General features: G+C 38.9%; 1 protein-coding gene across 1 annotated transcript in view; it reads left to right on the forward strand.

Annotated features, from left to right (window-relative positions):
• LOC136264051 (ubiquitin carboxyl-terminal hydrolase CYLD-like) overlaps positions 1-22,204 on the forward strand; it is a 167,849-nt gene that overhangs the window by 84,994 nt on the left and 60,651 nt on the right. Inside the window, exons 10-14 of the mRNA XM_066058733.1 lie at positions 441-582; positions 724-792; positions 9,201-9,331; positions 9,948-10,080; positions 19,623-19,747. Coding sequence (XP_065914805.1) covers positions 441-582; positions 724-792; positions 9,201-9,331; positions 9,948-10,080; positions 19,623-19,747 — 600 coding nt within the window. The remainder of the gene's footprint in view (positions 1-440; positions 583-723; positions 793-9,200; positions 9,332-9,947; positions 10,081-19,622; positions 19,748-22,204) is intronic.

Genomic DNA, 22,204 nt, shown 5'->3' on the forward strand with positions numbered 1-22,204 from the left:
AATTATCTCGATAGACATTTTATCTAAATTATCTCCCAGCCCTATTCTATAGGTTAACGGCCATATCTGGTCACCCATCTACCTGCTAGTTTTATCATTGCCATTTATTTTTGAATATACGTACATACTTAACTATGTAGTACATGTAGTCATAGGTCAGGGATGTGCCCACAATGGTCGGCAGTGGTCGGGACCAACCACCACTCAGATAAAATAGCCACCACTCAACCAAAAATAACCACCACTATTACTCACCATTCAGTACAAATGCACCACTAACTTTTGTAATTATAGCCATCCTAAACCTCAAGTCTGTTTTATAGCCACCACTATTCTAAACCTGGGCACATCCCTGATAGGTGTACGTACCTAATGTATATTGTAAAGTAATGTCTGTATTAAAAGCATTGCATGAGATGCTTAATTGTCTCTTATACTAGGAAGAGGTGGTTGATAACTACAGCAATGGGAAAATAGACGGTGCGTATTATTTTACACCACAAGCTGGTAGAGGAAAGTTTATGCGAATGGCAGAACTTCAGCCAGACCAACGATTTGCAGAAGTATCAGCACCTAATAATGGTACGTATATACATATATATATGTTAGTACTAATAGCATTGGTAGGAATGCATTCATTACTGCACAGTACACATTTATTTATGCATGTAAAATTATAAGTAAGCAAATAATATGTTATATGGAAATACATTTTCATTTTAGCATTGCAGACTCCATCTGATAAGAACACGTCAGTACCTAACAACAAAGGTGCAGCTGCGCCTGATAATAGTAAGTACATTGCATCTGTTTGTTTCATAACTGTAGCTCAGTTCTGAACCATTTTGTAAGTCCAGTAAGTATGTGTTTTAGCCTCTCACTACCTTTAAGACTACTCTGTTAGTGCAGCCACCTGGTTCCTCAATCTTTAAAATCTTGTAGGTTCACTCTACATCCATCCCTGTTCACTCAGTGCAAGTTTCATACCTAATACACTGTACTGTCTTGCATTTTGTGCTGTTAAACTTTGGTAATTAGTGTTACTTCTGCGTTGAAGTTTCCAAAACCCCCAAAACTCCTCCCTTTGCTCCTGATACATGCAACCCTATGTAGTGGCTAAAGCATAAAATGAATGTGATAACTGAGTGAGTGTACATGACTACATACATATGTATTACTATATGTTCTTTGATTGTAAAGTAACAATAATGAGAAGTATTGGCAACTTTTAAAGTTTTTGTTGGATCAGTGTCACTATATAAAGGTTAAATAAGCTGACCATTTGAGCGAATTGACCATTGGAGATTTTTGAGCATTTTACAACCATCCAATTGCAGGAAGGGTGTGGTAACTGTGGTTGTGTGTACACTTTTAAAATATATACCTGTTATATAGATAGAAAGAATAATTCTGATCTGTGCTGGTATGTATCTTGCTAGCAGCGTACCAGAATGTAAGCTAAGCAAATGACACTGTTAGGAAAATTACATTATATTTGTGAAAGATGTGAGCTCGAGGTAGATTTCACCTAGTAGACTGATAGCAATTTATTGTGTTGAGGACACTTGAAGGCATTCAATACAACTATAGTAGCTAGGCTTAAAGTATAATATTGTACACGTGTTTGGAATCTCTGGATGTACTGTAATTATACATAATAACACCAAGTACACTAATTACATTTTTAAAACAGGCGCACGCCCACAACCAGCCGAAGGACAGCTGTGGGGGGCACGCACCTGATTTACTGAAATTGTTTTCATAACAACGTGTGTGTGTGTGTGTGTGTGTGTGTGTGTGTGTGTGTGTGTGTGTGTGTGTGTGTGTGTGTGTGTGTGTGTGTGTGTGTGTGTGTGTGTGTGTGTACCTACCTGTGTTTGTTTGTCCGTACGCACCCACATGAGCAAAAACGTTAGAAATGGTAAAAAGCAGCCAAGATGTAAGAAGTGAAAGCTAAATTAAGTCTGTATTAAACTTCCACACACATAAACTTTTCTCTGAGGTGGTTTCTTCTCGGCGGTTTGAAATACAGGTATGGCAACTCTTCACATACTTCGTTAACGGTCTTCCCTTTCAGTTTTATAGAAGTTTAACACTTTAAAAACAACGGTTGAAGGCCTCTTAGGCTACCAGAGATAACGTATCCATCAGTTGAATAGGGGGCGTCACCCGTACTTACGCCAACGAAAATGAAGGGCAGCCCCGAGGCTTTCTCTATATACACAGAAAAATTTGGAATTTTCAACTAGAGTAGGGACCATAACACATCGATAAAAAGTAGGGTTGGGAGGTATTTAGGTATTAGTAGTTAAAAAGGTATTTTTCAGATACCGTTGTGGCTTTCTAAAAATACCGAATACCGAATTTAATGTATAAATTAAATTTTTGGTGGTTTAGTGGTGGCTACACATGAAGTCAAGCCCCATACAACCATGTGTTTATGCTGTGGACAAGACAAACATAATAATTTACCTTTTGAGATATTCAAATCTTCCTTTGTGGTACAATTGTCATTTCATTTGTTCCTTTAAAAGATAACTTTCACTACTAGCACAATGTAGGTATAAGTGTAAATCACAGTTTAACCTGGTTTTTAAAAAGTGTACAATACCAAAAGGTATTTAGTGATACCGAGGTATTTTTCCTAATACCGTACCGTTCTTCAAAAAAGCAATACCGCCCATCCCTAATAAAAAGTACTAAAACAAGCTGGAGTAGTGCACGATATTAAATCGCTGTAAAAGAATAAGAAGTGTTATATTCCTACTGTGCATTTCCATTATGGTATCTTGAGCACAGTAGGGATATAACACTTCTTATTGTTTTACTGTGAATTAATATCGTGCACTACTCCAGCTTGTATCAGTACTTTTTATTGGTGTGCTATGGCCCTACTCTAGTTGAAAATTCCAAATTTTTCTGTGTACTTGTTTGTTAACTTTTTCTGTAAATAATAATTATGACTGGTGAACCCACGCTTATCGCATCTGAAATGGTGCCGCCCACCCCAATTATTGTCTGAAAAGTGAAGTATCCATCATGCTTCTTTGTCAGCTATATTCAACCTGTTACATAGCATTTCGAATCAAGAGCTGTTCGAAAAGCATCACGCATACCACAAAGAAAGAAATAGTGCCATGCGCCCCAGTTATATCAATTATCATCTGAAAAGTGAAGTATCCATTATGCTTCGTTGCCGGCTATGTTCAACCCGTTACACAGCAGTATGAATCGAGAACTGTTTGAAAAGCTGCACCTCTGATGTCAAAATAGCCACTATGACAAATACGGACGATTTCCGTTACGAAGGGAAGCCATCACATGCTATTGCCAAATCAACACTTTTCGCTGTCAGCAAAGATGAATGAGACACAAAGGAGGACACTGGTAAGTCCATGAAGAATGCATTATACGTACTGCGGTATACCAAAAAGGCACCTGTCCGGCTGAAGCGACGTCAAACAGTGAAAAAATCAAGCCCGTAGCCTTAGCCATTATTGAGTTACGCTTGTCTGAAGGCATCAGTCAGTCAGTTACTTATTTACTTACTTACTCAGTCAGTAGAAAACTCCGTTAAATAAATCAAGACACACAGTAGTGTGTCGTGCGGCCCAAGAAGCCGGCGCGCAACACCCGTGAGTGTATTGACAGGAAGAAAGAAAACGCAATTTTCACACCTCCGTAGCTCTGTGATGCCTTGATGAAACAAGACAATTTTTGCTGTGGACATTCCCTCCACCTTCAGCACTCCACATTCCAAATTTGAGCAAAATCGCTTCAAGCGCTCCCGAGATATGCGACTTCAAAAATTGGCTTAGTTTCTTCGTTTTTTTTTTTCTTCCTCTTTTCGCACACTTACAAAAACTGCTATAAAACGCGAACGCAATATCCGATTGCCTTGAAATTTGGCACACTGAAGGGGGGTATAACGGCGCATCACTGTACCAACCTTGGCTGAAATACGATAAACAGCAAAAGAGTTATGAGCGATTATTCACGAAAAATAACACCAATATGTTGTCACGCCTACAGGGTAAACCGCGTATGGGAAGAACCTGAAAATCGGTGGGTGAATAGGTTAACTATTGAACCTCAAACCTTTTGTGGTTTAAAAGAAATCGAGCTAAAAACCAGGAAGATACCACGAAAAAACCAACAGTATGTAACAATTATGCAATTGAGATTAGCTAATAAAAAACTACTACTTGCCACGCCTACCAGATAAACCGCTTGGGGTAATGCTTTGAAAATCGCTGTATAGATAGAGCAATCATCTTAGAAAGGCTCTTCAATGGTGTAGAAGAATCAGACTTAAAGCCACGGAGTTATAACACGAAATCCAACTTGGTGCAGCAAGTGCGAGATCGAGATACTCTAATAGAGCAGTCACCCTAATAGAGCAGTCACCATGAAGAGAATTCAAGAGATAAGCAAGAAACAAGTAACTTGTATAGAGATCAGCTACAAACAAGTTACCCTGTAGAGAGATCAGCTAAAAGAAGTTACCTTGTAGGGAGTTCATGCAACTATGGAAAGAGATAGTTCAGCTAGAAGAAATCACCTTGTAGAGTTCAGCTACAAAGAAACTACCATGTAGAGAGTTCAGTTACAAAACAAATCGCCCTGTAGAGAGATCAATAGAAGAAATTACCTTGTAGATAGTTCAGCTACAAAGAAACCATCATGTAGAGAGTTCAGCTACAAACAAATCTCCCTGTAGAGAGATCAGCTAGAAGAAGTTTCCTTGTAGAGAGTTCAGCTACAAACTAATCACCCTGTAGAAAAATCAGCTAGAAGAAGTCACCTTGTAGAGACTTCAGTTACAAAGAAACCATCATGTAGAGAGTTCAGCTACAAACTAGTGACCTTGCAGAGACATCAGCTAAAAGAAGTTACCTTATAGAGAGATCAGCTACAGAGAAACCATCATGTAGAGAGTTCAGCTGCAAACAAATCTCCCTCTAGAGAGATCAGCTAGAAGAAGTTTCCTTGTAGAGAGTTCATCTACAAACAAATCACCTAGTAGAAAGATCAGCTAGAAGAAGTTACCTTGTAGAGAGTTCAGCTACAAAGAAACCATCATGTAGAGAGTTCAGCTGCAAACAAATCACCTGTAGAGAGTTCAGCTACAAACAAATCTCCCTGTAGAGAGATCAGCTAGAAGAAGTTACCTTGTGGAGAGTTCAGCTACAAAGAAACCATCATGTAGAGAGTTCAGCTGCAAACAAATCACCTATAGAGAGTTCAGCTATAAACAAAACTCCCTGTAGAGAGATCAGCTAGAAGAAATTACCTTTTAGAGAGTTCAGCTACAAAGAAACCACCATGTAGAGAGTTCAGCTGCAAACAAATCACCTGTAGAGAGTTTGGCTACAAACAAATCTCTTTGTAGAGAGATCAGCTAGAAGAAGTTTCCTTGTAGAGAGTTCAGCTACAAACAAATCACCATGTAGAAAGATCAGCTAGAAGAAGTTACCTTGTGGAGAGTTCAGCTACAAAGAAACCATCATGTAGAGAGTTCAGCTGCAAACAAATCACCTGTAGAGAGTTCAGCTACAAACAAATCTCCCTGCAGAAAGATCAGCTACCAACAAATCTCCCTGTAGAAAGATCAGCTAGAAGAAGTTTCCTTGTAGAGAGTTCAGCTACAAACAAATCACCCAGTAGAAAGATCAGCTAGAAGAAGTTACCTTGTGGAGAGTTCAGCTCCAAAGAAACCATCATGTAGAGAGATCAGCTGCAAACAAATCACCTGTAGAGAGTTCAGCTACAAACAAATCTCCCTGTAGAGAGATCAGCTAGAAGAAATTACCTTGTAGAGAGTTCAGCTACAAAGAAACCACCATGTAGAGAGTTCAGCTGCAAAGAAATCACCTATAGAGAGTTTGGCTACAAACAAATCTCCCTGTAGAGAGATCAGCTAGAATATCAGCTAAAAGAAGTTACCTTTTGGAGAGTTCATCTATAAAGAAACCATCATGTAGAGAGTTCAGCTGCAAACAAATCACCTGTAGAGAGTTCAGCTACAAACAAATCTCCCTGTAGAGAGATCAGCTAGAAGAAGTTTCCTTGTAGAGAGTTTAGCTACAAACAAATCACCTAGTAGAAAGATCAGCTAGAAGAAGTTACCTTGTAGAGAGTTCAGCTACAAAGAAACCATCATGTAGAGAGTTCAGCTGCAAACAAATCACCTGTAGAGAGTTCAGCTACAAACAAAACTCCCTGTAGAGAGATCAGCTAGAAGAAATTACCTTGTGGAGAGTTCAGCTACAAAGAAATCACCTGTAAAGAGTTTTGCTACAAACAAATCTCTCTGTAGAGAGATCAGCTAGAAGAAATTACCTTGTAGAGAATTCAGCTGCAAAGAAATCACCTGTAAAGAGTTTTGCTACAAACAAATCTCTCTGTAGAGAGATCAGCTAGAAGAAGTTTTCTTGTAGAGGGTTCAGCTACAAACAAATCACCCTGTAGAAAGATCAGCTAGAAGGAGTCACCTTGTAAAGAGTTCAGCTACAAACAAAACTCCCTGTAGAGAGATCAGCTAGAAGAAATTACCTTGTGGAGAGTTTAGCTGCAAAGAAACCACCATGTAGAGAATTCAGCTGCAAAGAAATCACCTGTAGAGAGTTTTACTACAAACAATCTCTCTGTAGAGAGATCAGCTAGAAGAAGTTTCCTTGTAGAGAGTTCAGCTACAAACAAATCACCCAGTAGAAAGATCAGCTAGAAGAAGTTACCTTGTGGAGAGTTCAGCTCGAAAGAAACCATCATGTAGAGAGATCAGCTGCAAACAAATCACCTGTAGAGAGTTCAGCTACAAACAAATCTCCCTGTAGAGAGATCAGCTAGAAGAAATTACCTTGTAGAGAGTTCAGCTACAAAGAAACCACCATGTAGAGAGTTCAGCTGCAAAGAAATCACCTATAGAGAGTTTGGCTACAAACAAATCTCCCTGTAGAGAGATCAGCTAGAATATCAGCTAAAAGAAGTTACCTTTTGGAGAGTTCAGCTATAAAGAAACCATCATGTAGAGAGTTCAGCTGCAAACAAATCACCTGTAGAGAGTTCAGCTACAAACAAATCTCCCTGTAGAGAGATCAGCTAGAAGAAGTTTCCTTGTAGAGAGTTCAGCTACAAACAAATCACCTAGTAGAAAGATCAGCTAGAAGATGTTACCTTGTAGAGAGTTCAGCTACAAAGAAACCATCATGTAGAGAGTTCAGCTGCAAACAAATCACCTGTAGAGAGTTCAGCTACAAACAAAACTCCCTGTAGAGAGATCAGCTAGAAGAAATTACCTTGTGGAGAGTTTAGCTACAAAGAAACCACCATGTAGAGAATTCAGCTGCAAAGAAATCACCTGTAGAGAGTTTTGCTACAAACAATCTCTCTGTAGAGAGATCAGCTAGAAGAAGTTTCCTTGTAGAGAGTTCAGCTACAAACAAATCACCCTGTAGAAAGATCAGCTAGAAGGAGTCACCTTGTAGAGAGTTCAGCTACAAAGAACCATCATGTAGAGAGTTCAGCTACAAACAAATCACCCTGTAGAGATATCATCTAGAAGAAGTTACCTTGTAGATAGTTCAGCTACAAACAAATCACCCTATAGAGAGATCAGCTAGAAAAAGTTACCTTGTAGATTATTCAGCTGCAAACAATTCACCCTGTAGAGAGAGCAGCAAGAAGTCACCTTGTAGAGCGTTCAGTTACAAAGAAACCACCATGGAGAGTTCTGTAATAAATATATGTATTATATATATAATTTGTACATTTACTGATAAAATCAGAAATAGTTAAAGTACATCTGCTTCATTTTTTCTTCTTCCTTTGGTAAAGAAAAAAAGACAGGTTAAAAAAGTCCCAAAGCCGCTATGGCCGGCTTTGGGGTATAGAAATACAAAAAGAAATGAAATCTAATCCAAAACAGCCAAGCTGTAAAAAAACAGTGCGGCCCTCAAAAAGGCTATGGTGAAAAAAGATGTGAAATCCAAGGTGGCGGCCAAGAAATGGCTGTGATGGTAGATTAATGGTAAAAATTTTAATAACGGCAATTTAGGTGAATTTTTTGCCAAGACCAAGCGGCACAAAAATTCACCTGAATTGTCGTTATTAAAATTTTTACTATTAATCTACCATCACAGCCATTTCTTGGCCGCCACCTTGGATTTCACATCTTTTTTCACCATAGCCTTTCTCAGGGCCGCACACTTTTTTTACAGCTTGGCTGTTTTGGATTAGATTATTTTTACAATTCCATAGCAACTTGTTGAAAGCATTTCAGGTCGATCTGAAAGCTTGTTTGGGCTTATTAGTTTCACCTAACCAATACTGCCTGATCATTGTTAGGGAAAATTGAGGCTGTTTTTGGGTGATATTATTTCGTGGGCCATGCCTACTCCTTTGTGGTCCCTACTATACACTACTATCATAGTGTATGATAATTCGCATGAGAAAGCATGATAGATACACTATAAAACAGTTGAGAAGATACTTCTGTTTGTAATTTACTGTTTAAAGTGGTTTGTTATAGTTACGCTTGTTTAACATGCATAGCAATGTAATTACTGGATTACAAAATAATTTCACGAATTATGGAATATGCTAAATTACAGTATTTATTATCTAGCTGAATTAATGATAGCAATAACATATATGTAAACTAACCAGGGGCCTAAATTATATGATTGGTTGATTAATTGTCTAGAATGGGATAGTAATAACTGCATGGGCGCCTGGTTTTTAAAAGTAGCATAACATCAACTTGTTTTGTAATTTTGTAAGGGAAACCAAACCAGTCTAGCGAAAAGTAGTATGGACTTTTAAATGCCGACTAATAATATTAGACAAAGGCCAGATAGTGTAGCCATCTCATGATGAAATTTTTTGAATGGTCAGGTAATGTCTTCTGGTGCGGTATGTGGCTAAAAGCATTGTTTTTACAGTATGCTTTGTTATAGAGGAAGAAGGTTATTGTAGTTTGTACTATTATGATAGTCTCTTACTACCATTTCCCTGCCTTCTTGTATGTGTTATTTTCAAGGCAGACTACTTCCATACATACATACATACATGTGATGATGTGATTTTTCGTACAATATACTAACTAGTTTGGCTTTCCTCTTTTTCCTTTTTTAAAACATTGCTTTTCTTTAATGGATGGAGTTTGTTAGTAACTTCAGTGCATATGTATTTTACTACAGGCAATGTCACTACTTCCTTAAAGATTGAATCTGGCAGTGTGGTACATCTTGGTAACCCTGAACAATGTGGTGTGGTCAAGTGGATAGGAATTCCACTTGGTTGTGATGAACAGTATGGTGGATTGGAAATGGTCAGTTGTACATGTACCACATTATAGCACTTTATTTGTGGTCTATCACTGATATAATGTGCACGTATATCATACATAATTTCATGGTTATCCAACCACATTGGGTAGTATACGTAGCTGGAATATCTGTAACTCTAAAATAGTGTGGCAAATTGGGTAAATAACTCTTGATACATGAGCCATCTCCCCAAACATTTAGAAGCTCTTTGACCTTGCCAGAACTGTTTATCAATAGAATTGTTTATCAAAAAAGTACTTTAATACGGGCTAGAACAAATAAGTGATGAGGCTTTAAAATATACATTTAGTGTAGACAATTTAGGCACACAAACATGTTTACATCACGAAAACATACTTGTTCCAGTACAAAACCAATGGGAGTAAACGTATGTTTACCTCTTTGATAATCACTGTATTTAGCAGGGACTCAGGTGAACACATACTGACTAAAGATATTATAGAATAACCAAACTCAGTGAAACCTGTCTAATCTGGTACTTAAATAATCTGGTCATGAACTTGCAGCTTTATAATGTAAGTGCTGTTTATATGCAATAATGTACACAGTTTAGTAAATAAGGTACCGTATATCACTATTTTCCTTCTTGATCTTCAGTTTGATGATGTCAAGAATTCTACTGATGGATGGTGGGACACTACTCAACATTATCATACACAACCTGGTAAAGGAATATTTGCACCACTGTCACAGCTCCACCTCCTTGGTGAAAAGCCTACACAGCCTAATCGTTAGTTAATTTGTCTGCATGTGCTACGTGCTTTGCATGTGGTAATATGTACTGTGCGTATAGTGAGTTGTAATGTACTGTATGTATGTACAAAGAAATTGTCTCTAATTGTGTAATGCTGTTACCTGGTATGAGTAGCTTATCAATGTGTATGCTGCTGTACTGTGCTGTAAAGCCAAGGCACCTGTGCAACACACAAATGGGTTACATGTTGTACTTAAAATTGATACATATGTATGCATATTTATTTGGTCAAATGGCACTAATTCAATTGAATAGAGGCCATATGTAAAAAGCATAAATGCTACCCTTGAATTAATGCTGCTGCTATTATGTACAGAAATTTTCTACTAAGAATTTACCTGCTTACCTTTGGGTTAGGAAAGTGAAGTAGACTATCGAGCAGTATTATTCAGGAATATTGTCATTATGGAAATTGTGTCTGGTGACCATATCTTTCATTTGCTGTCCTTTTAGTGTACACCACAATAAAATGTGGAAAACAGTTGTTGTTTTATCGCTTGTACAAAAATCTATAAAAGTTATAAAATTGGTTTGTGGTCTACATGTATGTATGTATCATGAGTATATATGTACGTACACAGATCGGGCTATTATCAAGAATGTTGTGCTAATTCTAACTTGCTTTGCTAAAATTATGTCTTGCTAAGCATTCATTCAACCAACCAAATGCTTAGTTTGTTTTTGTTTTGTAACATACAGCAATTTGTAATTGTTTAAGTAATTGTAATTCTGCATGTTTTTTAATTCATTAATTTTCTGTGACCAGATCTGCAAAAACCCAATACAATCACACATTAAAAAAATTTAAATATTTATATTCTACTTGGCCAAGTTTATGTTCTGCCAAAGTTTCAGCGTAGTACGTATGCCAATAACTTTTGGAGTTCAGTGGCGGATCTAGAATTTTGAAAAGGGGGTTTCTGAAAAGATAATGGAATAAGGTGTATGCATCCCCCTAGAAATGGCTCTGAGATACATAAAATTTTATGCTACTATTAGTTGTAAATCCAATGCTTTAAAATAAAAGTTGGGGAAAAGTTTTGCCGGCAGACTATTATAAAGCTGTAGTTTTGATTGCTCTATTAAAGTACTTACATAACGTACTTATCTAGGTACATACGCAAAAGCAATGTAACAAAATGGAATTTAGTGCTGCCACGTTATAGAGAAACTCTATATCATATATCACCAAGGTTTATATCATGATATGAACATATATCACAATATTAGGCCTGTGAACCGGTTTTCTAAACTAGTTAATTTATAATTTAAAGGTAACCAGTTTAAAATTAGCTTAACCGGTTTTTAAGTGCACGTGCCACCTCTTGGACTATACGGATCTGGAAACTGGTCTGGATGTTGATATTGTTTTGTACTCAAAGCGCCTAGAGTCAGTGGTGTGGAAGTATTTTGGCGTTGAAAGGAGTAGCAATGAGACAGTTCAGAAAGACAGACGTGTAATTTGTAAGCTGTGCTCTCAGAAAGTAGCTCATGGTGGTGGAACAACGAACCTGAAGAACCATTTGTGGACCAATCATCGAGCCCAGTATGAAGAATTGTATGGGAGTGAAGATACAGGGCAAATGACGATGGATACCTCTCATGCAATGGAATTGACGGATGTATTACTGGAGTTCATCGCTCAAGATCTTAGACCGGTAAGTGTGGTTGATGGCCAAGTGTTTCTTAATCTAGTGGAGAAAGCAGAGCCACGATACAGTGTACCTTGTCGAAGAACTGTTATGAATGGAGTGGACAGAAAGTATTGTGAATTAAAGCATACAGTACGTGGATTTCTCAGTGGCCAGCGGTGTGTAATGCTCACTACAGACATGTGGACATCAAGAGCTGGGGATGGATACTTCTCACTGACAACACATTTCATTACAGATCAGTTTTTAATGCACAGCAGCCAGCTGCATTGCTATCACATGCTTGGCGTACACGATCACACAAACATTAGTGAGGGGATCACTAGTGGATTTACGGAGTGGTGTGTTCATTTGGATGATGTTGTGGCTTTTGTGACAGACAATGGAAGTGATGTTGAGAAATCAGTAAAGGAAGATCTTGACAAATTGCACTTACCTTGTGCAGGCCACACACTCAACCTGTCAGTGCAAAAGGCATTTGTAATTCCAGACTGCTTTAAACCGAGCAAAGAAGGTGGTAGAACACTTCAACAGATCTCGTCTCCACTATGAAGAGTTGGAGTAAAAACAACAACTACTAGGGCTTGATAAACACATGGAACTCTATGTATGACATGATTGAGAGGTTGTGTGAACAGCAGACCGTAATTTCTGCTGTGCTTCATCAGCACAGAGATCTGTTACCTTTGGAGCATTCTCCTGCAGAGTGGAGGCTTTTATAAAATTTATCTAAGGTTTTGGAACCATTCAAGAATGCCACAACATACCTGAGTGCTAGTTGATACCCTACAGTATTAATCCTTGGTCCTGTGCTCCATAAAATCCTTACTACTTTAGAGAAAAATGATATCTATGGCAATACACCGAGTTAAAAATGTCATTGCCAACAAGGTACAGTACCAGGATGATGAAGTGTGCATGTTGTTAAACAAGGCACCACTGCTTGACCCTAGAGTGAAATCACTAGTACATCTGACAGAAGAGGAACAGACCAATACAGTTGATGATCTGGTAAATGAAATCATCATTGAATGTTCTCCTTTTTCCTCGATTGTTAGTGAAGAACCAGTGTTGGAAGATACAGAACCACTGGCAGGTACAGGCAGACCAGGAGCAGACCAGCAGTGGGACTAGTGGTGAACCTATTAGGAAGAAGTGTATGTTGGAGAAACTGTTGGGTGACACCTTTTCCAACAACCACTTACTTAGATAACTCTGTCACAGTTTCATTTAATGAACTTGTGCAGGCTAAGTTAAGCTGTTATAAATCAGAGCCACTGTTGGAGTTGAAAGGCAAGCCCTTGGAGTGGTGGAAGTATCATGAGCACTCCTACCCTAAGTTGTCACACATGGCCTATAGGAGTGGTAGCAACCTCTGTCCTGTCTGAACGGCTATTCAGCAGTGCTGGCAATGTTGTCACAGCTAAGAGATCTGCTCTCGATCCATAAAATGTCGAAAAACTTGTTTTCTAGCATGAAAATCTTCCACCTCTACAAGATTTACCATATAAACGAGCCAACTAACATACTTTTATTACAAGTTGACACTTTTTAATTTTAAAAATCACACATACAACATGATTGTGTGTGTCCTCTATACAGATCATTTTATAAACAATCATTATTAAAATATCCTGAGGGTAGTTCGCAGTACCTGTGTGTAAACTGTAAAGTAACATTAAAATACACAATATCAGTGGTACATGAAGTACATGTAAACAAAAATCCAGTTAACCGGTTAACTGCCTTCCAGTTAATCAGTTTTGATTTTATGATCAGGTTCACAGCCCTACACAATATAGAACTAACTGTAATATTTGCAAGGCAAACATGTACATACGTATTTCTCGTTGTAAGCTAAAATTTAAGGTGGATGTATACCACAAATAAAAGCTGCTCATGTTTACCAGGCTTTAGATGCATTTTACTACTGCTATACAGTTGAGATAAGTGGCTGGCACTAACCTTAAGGCAGAGCCCGAAATTACAATTATAAACTGTTCTGATAATATGTCTGAACATATGCCAAAGTGTTCAGATGTTCAACTTTTGGTCTGACATCACCGAGGTACTGAAATAAGTGATAACTATAAAGTAACAGGCAAGTGGCAAAAAATTAAATAAACCACAAAACCAATAAAATACAAAACACACAATCATCCCAGTAATCTAGTATAAACTTGTCTAGCTCCTTATCTTCCTTATACATATCTTCATCACCAGAATCATATTCCTCTTCATCACCATCAAGTACTACCACATCACATTTTGATGTACTTGTCTGCTACAACTTCTCTTGAGTATGCTCCGCCAACTAAAGTGCCGCAGAGCAGACTGCTAATCTACAAGAGATAATAGTTAGCTAACACTAAAGTGGTACACAAGATGTGGGCCAGCTAGTCTTGCTCTCTAAGCAAGCCAGCCTTAGCCGCACACCCATATTGCTAGTGCCAAGAATTAACATTGACTTACTAAATTTCCCAGTTTTCAGCATGGGTCACACTAAGAATAGCCTTTCATTCAACACAGAAGCAGAGAAATAATGCAAGAGCAACACAAAAGATTGCGCACAAATGACTTTTGGCACCACGAGGGAAATTTTTTGTACGTAAAACTTGGCACTTGCTCAACTGCTCATAGAATTGTCTCACACCCGGTCCAACTTTGATTGATTTGCAACGAGTGATTCACAGCAATCCATACCCACAAGTGGAAGGCTTTCCTTGTAATACCACTTAAAGTAAGTTGTTTTTTGGCATGGTTAACTAGCATTTTTAATGGTTCAGACATTATGTCCGCACAATGTAACAAATGATCAGACATTTGCTAATAATGGTCGGAAATTGTCCGATTTCCCAATTTTATTTTCCGGCTCTGTTAAGGGTGCTAGCCCCTTTTTGAAGCCACACAAATGCTGTTCTTTTTACCTTTGATAAGGCACAAAGGAAGCTAAAGGAATCTAAACTACTGCTTCAAAGATTTACCTAACTTTTTACTATACAGAGACCAAAGTATAAGATTGTACCTTGTTTTATTCACGCGTTAATAGTCCCTCAAAGCTAATCCATACATTTTTCTTATTCCGAGATACTGGCTGCCTGCACAGGCATCAAATTCTGAAGTTTCTTCAATAAACTTGTGGAAACTTAGCACATGGATTTGTCTTTACACTTCTTCTTTCTTGAGTTATAAAACAAAGAGTGAGTACTCGCGAGGGAACTTTGACTTCTGGGCCTTGTAACTTCATGCTGGATCACAACAATTATAATTCCATGCGGTAAAAGTTTTCAAATTTATCACTGATGGCCCACCAAAAGTTAGATAGAGATCCGACTATTGTGTATTCCAGAATATCACCTTTTACAATGCAGTGTAGAACTTGCACACGCCGACCAGTTATTACAACAAATTCTAACTAACATATTAAAAATTATAAATTTAAAAATGAAGTAAGAATCCAAGCGATAAAAAGTAGTGAAACAAGAGATGAACAATGGTAGCTATTACAGTATAGCTCAGTGGAAAATCCATGGTATAAAAATTATTTTGTATTCAATGCCATGCAAAGTAGGATTTCCCACTGAGCTATCATACAGTACGACAGTACTATATGTGACCTAATTTTAGAAAACCGTCGATATCCGCACAATTTTCAAAATGCATTTTATTTGTTCTTGGTTTTCTACAGGGACAGAGGAATGGACTAGCCAAGTTTCAGCTTCCTAAGTTAAGCAGCGTTGGAAATACAGCACTAGACAGCCGGACGAGCAAATAATTTGATATGTACAGAAGCTATCGAGAAAAGAATCTACAGGCGCTTACATAAACCATCATAACATACTGATACAATGACGTACGGAATTGAATCTTGGCTCGTTGTGTTCGCCATGAATTTGTGCACCCACCAATGTATAGTTTGTTTCCCCAGGCATGCTTCTTTGTTCGAGAAGGAAGGCAAGTGCACTGAAAAACGATCGTCGGTAAATTCTTTCGTCACCACAACGTAAACAAACGTCTGTAACTTTTAAATCTTTTCATGTATGGTGATGACACAAAGATGTTTGTACTCCCTATGGACAGGCGAACACAATGATGCCCAGGATTTATCCATTGGCGGCTTAATTCGCCCACCAGCAAAACGATAAAAACTTGCATAATTTTTTTTCTGAAGCTTGTGTTTTTTATCCATAGTTTTTAAATGCGTTTTATTACAAAAGTGCTGTTGTGCGTATATCGATGGTTTTCCAAAATTTGGTCACATATATTAGGGACATCGAAGGTGTGGGGGCGATCCGTGATATAATATAACCCAAAAACCTGCCACGATTTTTCCTCACAACGACATGACAGTATTGGTTGGGTAAAACCAAGCCCAAAAGTGTCTTCAGATCGACCCGAAACGTTTGCATCAGGTTGTTATAGAATTTAGAAAAAAAAATATTCAACAGAATTTTCTACTGCCTGCCTGCCTGCCTGCCTGCCTGCCTGCCTGCCTGCCTGCCTGCCTGCCTGCCTGCCTGCCTGCCTGCCTGCCTGCCTGCCTGCCTGCCTGCCTGCCTGCCTGCCTGCCTGCCTGCCTGCCTGCCTGCCTGCCTGCCTGCCTGCCTGCCTGCCTGCCTGCCTGCCTGCCTGCCTGCCTGCCTGCCTGCCTGCCTGCCTGCCTGCCTGCCTGCCTGCCTGCCTGCCTGCCTGCCTGCCTGCCTGACGCCTTCAATCAAGCGTAGCGGAAAAGTGGCTACAGCTACAGCCCTAATTTTTTCACAGAAACATTTCTAGTTCGCTTAAGAAAAAACCTTTGGTATATTGATAAGCATACAATGCTTGCGCTATTGTCTTACCTTTTATCCTTCTTTACCATGGCCATCAGTCAAGGTTCTACCGCTGAGTGTTAATAGACTACAGTACGGCTTCCATACCAGTGTGTATTGCATCAAACTATTCGATACACATGGTCGCTGGTTGCACCAAAAACACGCGTACGTGACTCACTGTTGATATCGATCAGAGAGAGCAACTTGCGGTGAAATATAGTTTATTTAGTAACAATGTTAAACCGAGTCGGGTCATCCAGGTCCTACTTTACAGATTATTCGGGTCTGACCCCACATGCTAAATTAAACGTGAACATGCTACTACACGTCATAGCGTAGCTCTGCTTCTTTTATGAGCCATGCCCACTTACGTAACTTACATTCTGTAGACATATGGTAGCCACGTCCATTCATCAGTGTGTAGGTATGGAGGAATCTACGCCCACTTACGTAAATTACTGTCTGTAGACATATGGTAGCCACACCTATTCATCAGTCCATAGGTATGCACGAATCCATGTCCATTATTATCTGCAGGCTTATGTAGAGCCACGCCCACTGATCAGTTGTTATTGTATGAGTCATAATCTAGTATAATAGTGCTGTGAGTAACTCAGCAGATATTTGGTGGTCATGAGCTTGCAAAAAAACTTCACAAACAAGTATAAGAAAAAATTTGGAATTTTAAATTAAATTAGGGACAGTGTATAATGCTGCAATAAAAAGTACTGAAACAAGCTGGATCGGAGTAGTACGTAATGTCCAAATACTGTAAAACAATAAGAAGTGAATATCCCTACTGTGTATAAACATGTGACTGTTCTATTAGGGTGACTACTGTATTAGAATATCTCTAGTCAGCCTGCAAAGATGTGTGCTTGCCTAAAAGGGGTGTGGTCATTGTGGTTTCGATCGATTCATATAGTATTAGATAAGAGAATCTCGAATCCGAGCTCGAATCAGCCTATACCAACTTGAAGGTGTGTGGTCACAAATACAGCTAGCGTAAAATGGGCATGGTCATCATGGTCTCGATCGATAGATTGATAATACGTAGAATAAAGAATGGGCATGATGTTGTGATCTATCATGGAGTAACGGTACCTCCGTACAGTTGCGTAGTCTAAGTGCCTTAAATAATTTAGTGTGGCGTCTGCTGTAAAGCATTAATAAATAAACTAGTGTCCATTTGGTTCTACTTGGGGTACTTAGAGATAATGAGTTACTCTCTAGAATTCCTATGGATATAATTACATGAAAATAACAAGGAGAAAGCATCCTGACCACCTGGTAGACTCCTGTAAGCGTTTGAGCGTAAATCGAATGGCTGTAGGTTCGAGGTACCTAGGTCCAGTCATGGATTTTTTCTCCTTTCTCCAACTTTGAAACACACCTTATGTAGCTAAAGTCTTTGAGCAGGCTGTAGGAAGACCTTCAGCACTTGTGCTGTAAAGCATTAATATATTATGCTGCTTAAAGAAAGTGTTAATATGGAAAATTAACGCCTCGATATGGTTTCGTTGGATGAAGAAGAAGACAAGCAGCCTGACTGAAGATAAAAGAAAAGACAAGGCGCACAGGGCGTACACTCATCGGAACTCCAAAAGGCACATCCCATCGGTGAGTTTGTTGGTGGTGGTGTAAAATGGTGACCGTGCGCTGCTTCCTTTGGGCTCTAGGCTTCCGACTGGTGAGTGAGTGAGTGAGTGAGTGAGTGAGTGAGTGAGTGAGTGAGTGAGTGAGTGAGTGAGTGAGTGAGTGAGTGAGTGAGTGAGTGAGTGAGTGAGTGAGTGAGTGAGTGAGTGAGTGAGTGAGTGAGTGAGTGAGTGAGTGAGTGAGTGAGTGAGTGAGACGAAATTTTGAGTTTTGATGGTTTTTAAAAAATTCTATATCCGGCCGCCAGTAAGCGTTTTCTTGTTTTTAACGCTACATTTGATGCTAGATGAACTAATACTATTCAGTAAAGGTGATTTTCGTCGCATAAGAAGTTTCTAAGCTAGTTTTTAAAAGGCGATATTTTTGGCGGTGCGCGTCATTTCGGGGGATTCCTATTTAAACAGTACTACCGTACTGTTTGATAAACCACAAATGCCAACTTATCAAATAACAAGTTGTAAATGAAGTTCTGAACAAAAGAAAAGCTCTTGTTCCTTTTCTGTACACACTGGAACACCTTCCTGTTGCTTGTGGAGTCGCCAAGCTTACTCTTCAATGGGTAACATAAAGCACAGTCAGTGTCTTGTATTGGGTGATAAATCCAGCTGGAACATCATCACTACCTAAAAACAGGTGTACAATTACAAATATAACTTACCAGCATACACTATCACTTGAGAAAACACAGGAAGAATGTGTGTTGACTACATACCAGCTTGTGTTTGCATGTGTCTTCAAAACTAACATTTACTTTCAGGCTAATTCATTCTATTGTTACTCTTGGGCACCCAGATGATCATTTTCGTGATGGTTTTCAAATGAAAAAGGCTGTTTCTTGGCCAATTTCTTTGGTGCAAAACATGGCCGCCTAACAGGGATACTTTGAGTATGCGTAATATTACCAAATTATGATGTAACAACCGCATGTAGTTATGTGGTTTGTCCCTTGAACCCTTAAAACCTCACAGTTTACTTTGGGGTTGGCATGTATCTAGCTCTAAACCATCGACACATAACTTAATTAAATGCCAAATACCTATAATGTCTGGCCTCCCCCACATCATCATGATACTTCAGTATAACTGATTATCTATATCAGCACCTTGTTACATTTATATTATCGATATATCATGGCAGCACTAATGGAATTTGAAAAATGTGCTAACATATGGGTTTCTTTCAGATCTGATCACAATTAAGCGTTTAACTGAATTAGACAGAGCAACATGATGTTTATTATTTCAAATGCAACTATGCAGTCAGCCCTGCTGATATGCTCAGTTATAAGCAAATTAGTTCATGTCATTGATGTCAACTCCCAGGATAAGGCCCTATCAATTTTTTGTTTTTTGTTGTTTTTTGGGTATAAAAGTATAATTATTTGCAATACTTACTGTAGGTATCTCCATTGCTAAGTTTGAATTAAATAATATTGTACATCTTGGTAACCCTGATGACTGTGGTGTAATCAAATGGATGGGAAATCCACCTGGTTATGATGAGGCATATGCTGGATTGGAAATGGTTAGTTACATTCCACATACGTACAACAGTAGTACATTATTAATTAGGCACATCTGCAACCAGCTTTAGGTGCATACTTGATTTCCTGAAACTGTTTTGAGGAAATCTTATGTGTTTTTACGTATGTGTACGTATGTGTATCCACGTGAATGAAAAGTTTCTTTCAAGATGACTTTAATACACTTACTGCTTAGTGTTTAGGGAATTACCATATTTTATTGTGTGGTACATTGCTGAAAACATTATGTATACGGTACCGCCCAAGTGCAACATCGCACTCGCTTGCACACACAACTTTGCTTCAGACTTTAAAAATCACTAATTAAGGGACGTGGCAACTGTTTTGCTCGTGATTATTGTGAACGAAACAGCTGTCATGTTGTCTCGTGAGTGAAACAGTTGCCACGCCCCTTAATTAGCAATTTTTAAAATCTCGAGCAAAGTTGTGTGTGTGAGCGAGTGCAACGTTGCGCTTGGGCGGTACCGTATGTTAAAGCATAGCCGCTAGTGCTATATAAAAAATAAAGTACGAGGCGCACGGCCGAGTAGTTTACTTTTTATATAGCACGAGCAAGGCTATGCTTTAAATGATTTATGGAACTTTCTAGTCGTGTAGCTTCACCATACACTAGGACTCGTAATTAACACGCGTTGCACGAATTATTAGCAGCCTGAACGCACACAAACTAGTTTAACAAAGTAACTCACGCGTATTTCACCATAGTTTGGCATTGTAGACATTCACTGCGTATTTTGGCAGGTTTTGCTTGCAACCCACAATCGATTTTATTGTGAGTCACATGGTGAAATATTTCCGTAATATCTCCAGGACTTGTCCGTTTACATTAACAAACATAACAGCAACGTTACCTTCTCCCACCCATCATTGAAGCAGTTAGGTATGTCTATAAAAGCAATCCAGTGGTAGAACTCGTATTGGCTGGGGTGATGGATCACTCAGTGCGGCAAGGCTATCAGCCTTCACCAGCTTGGGTGATTAGTCGTACTGGCGTGAGCCCCGTAGGCTATTAGCCTGCACTAGAACACGTGGGCAACTGTGCTTTATTGCCCACAAAGAGTGCTTTATTGAACAAATAAAGTACTCTTTGTGGTCGATGAAGCTGTTGGCTGTTTGAGAGTGTACTTTATGAAATTTAAAGTACACTTTTTCCTTTGATCTCGCCCACGCAAAGTTCTATAAGTAAGTATTCTCTTTGCATGTACATACGTATTGTTACAAGTATTTTACTTTTGTTATATGTACATATCATGTAGTACTGTAGTACAGTATATTAAAGGGGCAGTACGCCAAGCCATACAAGTGCGACAAGCATTTGACGCTGTTTTACGTAATTACTGAGCAATTGTGGTTTGGAAATGAACAACAATTCTCACTTCCATACAGCCTGCTACAATGACTTGGAATCATTTTGCTGTGAAACTACATGTCTAAACAGGTTATTTACGCCAAGTAGAAGGTTGTAAATGGCATGAATGCTCGAAGGTAAGGAGCGCTTGGAAATGTAGCCACGAGAACAGCAGCGCCAGTCCATTGTAGACCGTTAATTAACTCAACAGGCTTGTTTACTACAAGTTCTTGTCAGTGCAACAATCATGATAACATTACAAGCCTGTACCAGCTGCTAGAGCCTGGCTGAAGCGGTTGTTTATAATCCACATGGGGCGAGGCGGCTTTATGGGTAGTTCTATTCACTACCAAACAACGATGTGAACTGCAGGGGATATACCTTACGAGTAAAACAGTACAAATTTATACCACTACCATCGCTTTGTTTACAATTATCTCACTACAAGTTCGCCATTTCGTGGCGTGATGTAATAAAACGCAACAAATTATCACGTCATGAACATATTTCACGGGATGTGAAATTAGCACTTGTATGGCTTGGCGTACTGTCCCTTTAAGGATCATAGAGGTTTGTGTTTTTCTGCCCCAAACTATTACCTTCATAATGTCATCCTGGCGTCTTGGTGCAGTAACCTTCAGTATGACCCTAAATACGTTACAAAATTTAAATTCAATGGAACTTTCTATTGTTTACCTGCCTGTCTGATGTTTTCAGGCAAGAATGGTTAAGGCTATGGGCTTGATTTTTCACTGTTTGATGTTGCTTCAGTCTGACAGGTGCACCTTTTGGCATACTGCGCACAGTATGTACAAAGCACGCATCATGGGCTTACCTTTGTCCTCCTCTGTGTCCCATTTTTTTGCTGACAACCCAAGGTGTCAGTTTGCCATAGGGCGATGGTTTCCCTACATTTGTAAATGGGAATCGTCCATATTTTTTGTGGTGACTGGATTGATTGCAGAGGCACTTCTATTGTTCTTCATTTGTAGCATTACTGAAAGTAAAGTGTAATGGCCACTTCAGTAACTGATAGCTAGGGTGCACATTCAGGCAAAAGCATTAACCCTGGTGCCATCCTTTCTTTCAT

Source organism: Dysidea avara, chromosome 8 (assembly GCF_963678975.1).
Source record: "Dysidea avara chromosome 8, odDysAvar1.4, whole genome shotgun sequence".
Lineage (NCBI taxonomy): Eukaryota > Metazoa > Porifera > Demospongiae > Dictyoceratida > Dysideidae > Dysidea > Dysidea avara.